This window comes from Mobula hypostoma, chromosome 4 (genome assembly GCF_963921235.1).
Source record: "Mobula hypostoma chromosome 4, sMobHyp1.1, whole genome shotgun sequence".
Classification (NCBI taxonomy): domain Eukaryota; kingdom Metazoa; phylum Chordata; class Chondrichthyes; order Myliobatiformes; family Myliobatidae; genus Mobula; species Mobula hypostoma.
In genome coordinates, this window is record NC_086100.1 from 113,895,742 (window position 1) to 113,906,831 (window position 11,090).

At 40.8% G+C, this 11,090-nt stretch overlaps 1 protein-coding gene across 2 annotated transcripts in view; it reads left to right on the plus strand.

Annotated features, from left to right (window-relative positions):
- The window catches only part of glrbb (glycine receptor, beta b), a 153,572-nt gene extending 143,069 nt beyond the window's left edge, over nt 1-10,503 (plus strand). For both annotated transcript variants that reach the window (XM_063046392.1, XM_063046393.1), the window contains exon 10: nt 8,463-10,503. In XM_063046392.1, the coding sequence (XP_062902462.1) occupies nt 8,463-8,759 (297 nt within the window). In that variant the 3' untranslated portion in view covers nt 8,760-10,503. The remainder of the gene's footprint in view (nt 1-8,462) is intronic.
- The last annotated feature ends 587 nt before the right edge of the window (nt 10,504-11,090 follow it).

An 11,090-nucleotide genomic window follows, 5' to 3' on the forward strand; every position in this document is an offset into this window, starting at 1 on the left:
TTAAGCACAAGAGGGGCCTCAATCTATTCTTGTTGTCCTCCATCTAATTGTTATTAACCTTTGCCAAGAATTATGAGATGAGACTATGTGTTGATGTCAATGATGGCTCCCTGTAAAAGAGGGAGTGAGAGAGAGAATAGCTTTAACTGTAGGGTTGTGTTGGATTGTGTGCATGTTTTAATTAGTAGCTGTACAAACGATTAATATCTGATGGTAACAAACCATCTGCTGGAACAACTCAGTGGTACAGTCAAGCTCACTTTAGTGCATCTTGTGTTAATCCTGTATTACCTCATTATCAAGGATCTGCCCTTTTACTAGACCAGATGTATGCCATTTCTTGCCAACTGTGGCAGCACTGGTTACCTTGGCAAAGGGCTGAAGCCCTGATCTGACTGCTACTTTGTAGGCTTCTGGGAGCTGACTGAACTTCACACGGTAGCTAATGGGATGGTTAAATTGTAAGGAAGCATTTGGTGTCAGGTGTGCAATGTCAGGAAATGGTATCTCAGTCTTTTCAGAAAGATCAAAGTAGGCATAGGTGTACCATACAACTTTTCTTAATTCTCCAAATACTAACTAAACCTATTTGCATAAGGAGCTACCAATTAAAATATAAGCTATATTGTATTTACAGCAATGAATTGCTGTTACTGACTAAATTACTAGAGACTGAAGCTGAAAAATACAGAAAATTTTTGTTCTTCATGAGAATCAGGCACCTTTTTTGGAGTTTCTCCCAATAGAGTCTTCCTGAACTTAAAGTACATCAAGTTCTTATATTCTTAAGAACAAAGATAATAGCAGGTGGATTCAGTACAATTTCAGTTGCTACAGTGACATTGTTTTGACAAATAAATCCACTGACGACATGTTTACTATAGGACCATTCTAAATGACCACTCTGAATGTTCAAACACCTTTGCCAGTTCAAAGTTATTTATGTAGATGGTCTGTAAGCTTCTGAGGACAGAGAACACAGGCACCCAAAATTAGCATTGTGAGGGCTGACTGTCTGGCTATATAAGTATTCCAGTTTTTGATAGATAGGGAAAATATGCCTATGACTATTTTGTTGTGCTAAGCCTGCTCTGGATGCTTACTTCATGTCAGTCACGATGGTGCAAAATAACTTAACAGATGGTGTTTTACACTGCATTGTAGGCTCATAAACATAGCCCTATTGCCTGACATTTGGCTGATGCATACAAGAATGTGTCACGATCATGTCAGTTTACAAACCATATCTCTTTGACAGCCGCCTACTGTAGGCCAGTAGCCTTTGCTCTGTAGACGATACTGTTTGCTTGCATAGTTCTTTTATTTTCAAAACCGATTACTGCTTGTAGTTTTACATCTGAACAGGTTTTTGTCGAAGACTGGTTCTAGTTTGTATTACTGTCTGTTATCCACATAATTCCCTAGCTCCTGAGTAACTCTGACATGCGCAATGTGATATTAATAAAGGAAAGGAACGGGGGGAATGATACATTAGAAAGACTTGATTTGTTGGGATTACTGTGATCTGCCTGCAGAAAAATCAGGATCAGAAAGGAACCATTGCAAGATATAATATATTTCAAAAATGTGAAAGGAAAGTGGATGGCTGAATTTATTAGAGAGAGCAGTGAAAAACATTGTAATCAATATGACAGGAAAATAATTAAAGTTTAATTAAGAATGTATCACATAAACAGAGGTTATCCACAAACCATCTAATCGTGGAAGGGGGAGGGGGTAGAATGAGAAACAACAAAGACTTCAATGAAATTGCAACTGTAACATTATAATGATTTCTCTGTCCTAAGATTAATTGACCAATATAGGGAAATAAGGCTATGAAGTGGAGTTTTCATTGACACAAAGGATCCTGCAGATGCTGGAAATTTTGAGCAATAGACACAAAATGCTGGAGGAACTCAGCAAATGAGGCAGCATTTATGGCGGGCAGAAGACAGCTGTCATACTTGTAGAACAGTCACCCATAAATGGGTTACCATTATAATACAGCATCTGTGATATTCCTTTATGGTCGACATACGTAGTGTAAATGATCGATTCAACAGTTTGGATGTGTTTAGTGTCTTGTATCAATGCATTCCAACACATAGTGTAGGAACACTCAAATAGATTGTCATTACAATCTCCACCCTCTCCACCCTGAAAGTATTGATTTAATATACAGTACTTTCCAATACCTTACCATGGAATGGCAGTCAGAAATTTACTCTCAGTTAAGTTTATTATTAAAAACAGCAAGTTCCCTAACAAGCTGGCAGTGTAGCCTAAACATCACTGGATTTTAAGTAATTTATAATTGTAAAATATGAAAACAATGACATGAGATTTTTGTGTTCCATTAAGTTATTGTAAACTTTCAAATAAGTTTAATTTTTTTTAAAATGACATTAAGTTAAAGTAATTAACAATGAATCTTTTTGTCATATGTTGTTAATCTAATTACCAGTTTTGTATTCTGAATAATGTAGATCAGAATCTAAACACAAGAGACCCTGCAGATGCCGGAAATCCAGAGCAACACACACAAAATACTGGAGGAACTCAGCAGGTCAGGCGGCATCTGTGGAAATAAATAAACAGTCAGTGTAGGCTGAGACCCTTCTTCAGGTCTGGAAACGAAGGGAGAAGAAGCAAGAATAAGAAGATGCAGGTAGGGGGAGGAGGACAATCTAGAAGATGATAGGTGAAGCAACACACATCAAAGTTGCTGGTGAACGCAGCCGGCCAGGCAACATCTCTAGGAAGAGGTACAGTCGACGTTTCAGGCCAAGACCCTTTGTCACGGCTCACTGAAGGAAGAGCTAGTAAGAGATTTGAAAGTGGGAGGGGGAGGGGGAGATCCAAAATGATAGGAGAAGACAGGAGGGGGAGGGATGGAACCAAGAGCTGGACAGGTGATTGGCAAAGGGGATATGAGAGGATCATGGGACAGGAGGCCCAGGGAGAAAGAAAGGGGGAGGGACCCAGAGGATGGGCAAGGGGTATAGTCAGAGGGACAGAGGGAGAAAAAGAATGTGTGTATGAAAATAAATAACGGATGGGGTACGAGGGGGAGGTGGGGCATTAGTGGAAGTTAGAGAAGTCGATGTTCATGCCATCAGGTTGGAGGCTACCCAGACGGAATATAAGGTGTTGTTCCTCCAACCTGAGTGTGGCTTCATCTTTACAGTAGAGGAGGCCATGGATAGACATTTCAGAATGGGAATGGGACGTGGAATTAAAATGTGTGGCCACTGGGAGATCCTGCTTTCTCTGGCGGACAGAGCGTAGGTGTTCAGCAATACGGTCTCCCAGTCTGCGTCGGGTCTCGCCAATATATAGAAGGCCACATCGGGAGCACCGGACGCAGTATATCACCCCAGCCGACTCACAGGTGAAGTATCGCCTCACCTGGAAGGACTGTCTGGGGCCCTGAATGGTGGTAAGGGAGGAAGTGTAAGGGCATGTGTAGCACTTGTTCCGCTTACAAGGATAAGTGCCAGGAAGGAGATCGGTGGGAAGAAATGGGGGGAACGAATGGACAAGGGAGTCGCGTTGGGACCGATCCCTGTGGAAAGCGGAGGGGGGGGAGGGAAAGATGTGCTTAGTGGTGAGATCTCGTTGGAGGTGGCGGAAGTTACGGAGAATAATATGTTGGACCCGGAGGCTGGTGCGGTGGTAGGTGAGGACCAGGGGAACCCTATTCCTAGTGGGGTGGCGGGAGGATGGAGTGAGAGCAGATGTGCGTGAAATGGGGGAGATGCGTTTGAGAGCAGAGTTGATGGTGGAGGAAGGGAAGCCCCTTTCTTCAAAAAAGTAGGACATCTCCCTCGTCCTGGACTGAAAAGCCTCATCCTGAGAGCAGATGCGGCGGAGACGGAGGAATTGCGAGAAGGGGATGGCATTTTTGCAAGAGACAGGGTGAGAAGAGGAATAGTCCAGATAGCTGTGAGAGTCAGTGGCCTTATAGTAGACATCAGTGGATAAGCTGTCTGCAGAGATAGAGACAGAAAGATCTAGAAAGGGGAGGGAGGTGTCGGAAATGGACCAGGTAAACTTAAGGGCAGGGTGAAAGTTGGAGGCAAAGTTAATAAAGTCAACGAGCTCAGCATGCGTGCAGGAAGCAGCGCCAATGCAGTCGACGATGTAGCAAAGGAAAAGTGGGGGACAGATACCAGAATAGGTTCGGAACATAGATTGTTACACAAAGCCAACATAAAGGCAGGCATAGCTAGGATCCATACGAGTGCCCATAGCTACACCTTTCGTTTGGAGGAAGTGGGAGGAGCCAAAGGAGAAATTATTAAGAGTAAGGACTAATTCCGCTAGACGGAGCAGAGTGGTAGTAGAGGGGAACTGATTAGGTCTGGAATCCAAAAAGAAGCGGAAAGCTTTGAGACCTTCCTGATGGGGGATGGAAGTATATAGGGACTCGTTCCCCCCCTTCCCCCTTTTCCTTCTCCCTGGGCCTCCTGTCCCATGATCCTCCCATATCCTCTTTGCCAATCACCTGTCCAGCTCTTGGCTCCATCCCTCCCCCTCCTGTCTTCTCCTATCATTTTGGATCTCCCCCTCCCCTCCCACTTTCAGATCTCTTACTAACTCTTCCTTCAGTTAGTCCTACGAAGGATCTTGGCCTGAAACGTTGACTGTACCTCTTCCTAGAGATGCTGCCTGGCCTGCTGCGTTCACCAGCAACTTTGATGTGTGTTGCTTGAATTTCCAGCATCTGCAGAATTTCTCTTGTTTGCGATGATAGGTGAACCCAGGTTGGTGGGGGAGGGAGGATGAAGCAAAAAACTGGGAGGTGATAAGTGGTAAAGGCAAAGGGCCAAAGCAGAAGGAATCTCTTAGGAGAGGAGAGTGGATGGACCATGGCCAAAAGGGAAAGAGGAGGGGCACCAGGGGGAGGTGAAGAGAAGAAGCCCGAATGGGGAAATGAAGAGGCAAGAACCCCAGAGTAGGGAATGAAGAAGGAAAGGAGGGTAAAATAATTATCGGAAGTTTGAGAAATTAATGTTCATGCCATCAGGTTGGAGGCCACTCTGGCCTATTATCTTTTCGCCTCATCTGCCTATCACCTCGCCCGGTGCCCTTCCTCCTTCCCTTTCTCCCATGATCCACTCTCTTCTCCTATCAGATTCCTTCTTCTGTAGACCTTTAGCTTTTCTACCGAACAACTTGCAGCTACTTAATACAACACCACCTACACCTTCTAACTTGTCCTCCTCCCCTGCCCCCACATTATTATTCTGGCTTCTTCCTCCTTCCTTTCCACTCCTGATGAAGGGTTGCCGCATAAAACATTGACTGTTTATTCATTTCCATAGATGCCTCTTGACCTGCTGAGATCCTGCTGCATTTTGTGTGTGTTTCTCCAGATAAAAATCTGCAGGTCTTCATTCAAATGTTTCAAATATGTTTCAAATTTCAAAGCAAATGTACTATCGAAATACATATATGCCACCATTAATTTTCTTGTGGGTATTCACAGTAAGTACAAAGAAACACACTGGAATCAGTGAAAGACCATGCATAACAAACAACCAATGTGCAAAAGACAACAAACTGTGCAAATACAAAAAGGAAAAAAAGAGTAAATAATAATGTTAATAATAAATAGCCAATAAATATTGAGAACTTGAGATGAAAAGTCCTTAAATGTGAGTGCTTAAGTTGTGGGAGCAGTTCTGTGATGGGATGAGTGAAGTTATTCCCTCTGGTTCAAGAGCCTGATGGTTGAGGGGTAATAACTGCTCCTGAAGCTGGTGGTATGGGTCATGGGCTCTTGTACCTCCTTCCTGATGGCTGCACTGAGAAGATAGCATGGCTTGAATAGTGGGGGTACAGTACTTGATGATGGATGCTGGTTTCCGCGAACAGCACTCCGTGTAGATCTACTGTATGGTGGGGAGGGTTTTTACCCATGATGGACTGGGCTATATCCATACTTTTTGTAGGCTTTTCCATTCAAGGCCATTGCCATTTTCATACCAAGCCATGATGCAGCCAGTCAATATTCTATACACCGCTCACATATAGAGGTTTGTCAAGTTTTAGATATCATGGTGAATCCTCATAAACTTCTAAAAAAGTAGAAGTGCTGCCTTGCTTTCTTTGAAAAGACACTTATGTGCTGGACCCAGGACAGATCTTTGACATGGTGGAGGATTACAAGTACCTGGGGATATGAATTGACAATAAACTGGACTGGTCAAAGAACACTGAGGCTGTCTACAAGAAGGGTCAGAGCAGTCTCTATTTCCTGAGGAGACTGAGGTCCTTTAACATCTGCCGGACGATGCTGAGGATGTTCTACAAGTCTGTGGTGGCCAGTGCTATCATGTTTGCTGTTGTGTGCTGGGGCAGCAGGCTGAGGGTGGCAGACACCAGCAGAATCAACAAACTCATTGGTAAGGCCAGTGATGTTGTGGGGATGGAACTGGACTCCCTGACGATGGTGTCTGAAAAGAGGATGCTGTCTAAGTTGCATGCCATCTTGGACAATGTCTCCCATCCACTACATAATGTATTGGTTGGGCACAGGAGTACATTCAGGCAGAGACTCATTCCACCGAGATGCAACACAGAGCGTCATAGGAAGTCACTCCTGCCTGTGGCCATCAAACTTTACAACTCCTCCCTTGGAGGGTCAGACACCCTGAGCCAATAGGCTGATCCTGGACTTATTCATAATTTACTGGCATAATTTACATATTACTATTTAACTATTTATGGTTCTATTACTATTTATTATTTACAGTGCAACTGTAACGAAAACCAATTTCCCCCAGGATCAATAAAGTATGACTACTACTACTACTACTAGAAGTACTAACTCTGAGTAATTTAAAGTTGCTGAGTTCTCCTCCTCTGAATCTCCGATGAGGACTGGCTCGCAGATCTCCGGTTTTCTCCTCTTATAGTCAATAATCAGTTCCTTAGTCTTGTTGACATTTGGTGAGATGTTGTTGTTGTGGCACCACTCGGGCAGATTTTCAATCTCCCTCCTATATGCTGAATAATCACCACCTTTGATTTGGCCAGTAAGTGGTGTCGTCAGCAAACTTAAATAAGGCATTGGAGCTGTGCTTTGCCTCACAGTCATTACTATAAAGCGAATAGAGCAGGGGGCTAAGCACACAGCCTTGTGGTGCACCTATGCTGATGGAGTTTGTGGAGGAGATGTTGTTGCCAATCTGAACTGACTGGGCTTTGCAAGTGAGGAATTCGAGGATCCAGTTGCATAAGGAGGTACTGAGGCCAAGGTCTTGGAGATTATGGATTAGTTTTTGAGAGGATGATAGTATTGAACGTTTGTGTTTGCAATTACCTTTGCTCTGATACGATGTAATAACCATTCATTAATACATCATTTATTACATCGCTATTACACATAACCACCACTTAACCATTTGTCATGAAAATCAAATGTCGTATCATTAGGTGGTTTAAGAGTGTTTTTGCAGAGACATTCAGATTTGTTCATTTATAGGGTACAGAAGAAGTTTACTAGGATGCTGCTATAGGCAGAGTTTGGATAAACTTGTTTTCTCTGGAACATCAGAGACTGAGGGGAGACCTGATAGAATTATAAGCAGCACAAATAGATGGTCAAGATCTTTTCCCAGGGTATAAATGTAAAATATATCAGGAAATCCATTTATGATGACACAAGGAAAGTTCAAAGGATATGTGTGGGGCAAGTTCTACAACACTGAAAGTAACAGGTGTTGGAATGGATCGCTGGAGACGGAGGTAGAATTAGATACAATATTGGTGTTTAAGACACTGTCAGGCACATGAATATGCAGGGAATAGAAGAATATGGATCATATACAAGCAGAAGAGATTTAGTTTAATTCAACATCATATGAGCTGAAGGGCTTATTACAGTGCTGTACTATTCTGTACATATGAATGATGCAGGGATAAATTCTGTTGTGGATTACTGTGTTTTTTTCAAATACTCCGCTCAATGCATGCTTCACCTCTAGACATAATTCACCACATATAAAACCCAAAATTAGTGGTCACTTTATAAGAAAATTAATGTTTATACAACTGTTTTTCAGGGAACTGCCCAAATATTTTTGATGTAATTTTGGAAATTATTTTATACACTAGGTTCAAAGACAGTACCTTATCCTTTAAGCACAATGTTTTGGAAAGCTTGTAAGTAGAAGTCTGTACTGAAGTCAGTTCAATTATGTTGTTTCTCAATTGCCTGACTGAGAATTGTAGCTGTATTTTACTACCTTGTGGCGCCACACATTGGTATGCTAGTGTATTGCACCACTATCACAATTCACTTTCATTCAATTTACCATGGCCATTTATTTAAACAAAGGAATTACTGTATATAAATTATATAGTTAAATGTCAATAGTTAGGATCATGGCTATGGTGATATTGGTTATATTGATGCCAAATCTCAACAATTATATTCTGTGTTTTGTTAGGTTGCTGAAACAAGATGCAAAAAGGTTTGCACTTCCAAATCTGACCTGAGATCCAATGACTTCAGTATTGTTGGCAGCTTGCCTCGGGACTTTGAATTGTCCAACTATGATTGCTATGGAAAACCAATTGAAGTTAACAATGGTCTTGGGAAGCTTCAGTTAAAAAATAATAAGAAGCCTCCACCTCCAAAGCCTGTCATCCCAACTGAAGCGAAACGGATCGACCTCTATGCAAGAGCCGTGTTTCCATTCTGCTTCCTCTTTTTTAATGTCATATACTGGTCTGCATATCTATGAACGTTCCATTGTTATGTTTCATTGTATGAGAAATATCAAAGAATGGTATCTCTCAAGCATATTTTTTCATTCTAAATGCTTTGTGATTAAAAGTTGATTTGAAACCAAATGTATTCATGACAAATTTGAATGAAAGCATGAAATTGCAATGCAGATATTCTAACCAAACTATGCTGTATGTTGCTGTACAGCACCCAGGCTGCTCTGGAGTTCATGAAAACTGAGCTACATTGTAATCATTCTCCTATTCTCAGAATAACATGTTGGTGATGTTGTGATAGATCGTTGAAAATGTGTTGAAAGTTTGATGTTACTTTTAACTGAGCACGCTTAATGTTACTAATGTATGAATTTATGAAAAATTTTACGTTTCATATCGTAAGTGAAGTTTGTTTTGAAATCATGTTTCCAGAACCTGCCCTTCAGTTTTGGATCGAAAGTGAGCTTTTGTTCATACCACTGCCATTTGTAAATGAGAAAAATATAGTATATATTTCTCCATTTGTCAAAGTTTGATAGATAAATTACCAAGTCTATTGAGATGCTGTAATATTAACTATAAAATGTATATCAGTAATGGCTTTTGTTTCAACAGTGAGTAATATAAATATATGTATATCACATATACAACTTCAGCAATATCTGAAATCAAATAAAGCATTTAGGTGGTATCTGTGTATGAATAATGTCCTTATAAAAGAGATTATAGAGAAATAAAGAAATGTGCACAAATTGTGTACCTGATGCTTTCATTCCATGCACTGATTGAAAATATATTAGCTGCTGTATAATGTCAGTGCACTTTATAACAGCTTCTATTAAGTTTGATGGCATCTATTTATTTATGGTGCACATAATAGGCCACACACAGCTATATACAGTGGTATGCAAAAGTTTGGGCACCCCAGTCAAAATTTCTGTTACTGTGAATAGCTAAGCAAGTAAAAGATGAACTGATTTCCAAAAGGCATAAAGTTAAAGATGACACTTTTCTTTAATATTTTAAGCAAGAAAACTTTTTTATTTCCATCTTTTACAGTTTCAAAGTAACAAAAAAGGAAAAGGGCCTGAAGCAAAAGTTCTATTTTAACTTTATCAGTCCACAGGACTTGTTTCCAAAATGCATCAGGCTTGTTTAGATATTCCTTTGAACCTTTTGAATAGATCTTTTTGGCCACAATGAGCAAAGGTATGTTTGGAGAAAAAGAGTGCAGAATTTCATGAAAAGATCCCCTCTCCAACTGTTAAGGACAGGGGTAGATCGATTATGCTTTGGGCTTGTGTTGCAGCCAGTGGCACGGGGAACATTTCACTGGTAGAGGGAAGAATGAATTCAATTAAGTACCAGCAAATTCTGGAAGCAAACATCACACCGTCTGTAAAAAAGCCAAAGGTGAAAAGAGGATAATGATCCTGAACACACCTCAAGAGGCGCAAGCTGAAGGTTTTGCCATGGCCCTCACAGTCCCCTGACCTAAGCATCATCAAGAATCTGTGGATAGACCTGAAAAGAGCAGTGCATGCAAGTCAGCCCAAGAATCTCACAGAACTAGAAGCCTTTTGCAAGGAAGAATGGGCAAAAATCTCCCAAACAAGAATTGAAAGACTCTTAGTTGGCTACAAAAAGTGTTCACAAGCTGTGATACTTGTCAAAGGGGGTGTTACTAAATACTGACCATGCAGGGTGCCCAAACTTTTGCTTCAGGCCCTTTTCCTTTTTTGTTATTTTGAAACTGTAAAAGATGGAAATAAAAAAGTTTTCTTGCTTAAAATATTAAAGAAATGTGTCATCATTAACTTTATGCCTTTTGGAAATCAGTTCATGTTTTACTCACTTAGCTATTCACAGTAACAGAAATTTTGACTAGGGCTACCCAAACTTTTGCATGCCACTGTATATAATGCAATATGTTGTCAGTGATCTGTAAGATATAATACTGCAGGATTCTACCCAAAATATACTTGTTTTGTATAATAAACATAATTTATTTCAGAAATGTTTTGCTCCAAATTCTTCCAATAATTATCCATTCAAGAAATTGTAGTTTTTGATGCCATATTATAAAATTCACGAAGTATAATAATAGTTCATCTAAAATGTTCCCTGCGAATCTTAGGAACCCAGTATGTAATTGTTACAATGGGCACCAATAGCTTCAGGTGGAGGATGGCTGGGAGGGTGTTCGGGTGGAAGTAAACCCATCACTTAAGCAGTTATGTAGATATTGAACTTCAAGCTGCAACTCAGATTCCAGTTAGAGTAAATTAATTCTGGGCAATATAGGCTGCAGTGTTATTACTAAGCTGCTTTTCTCATCCACTTTTATTCTA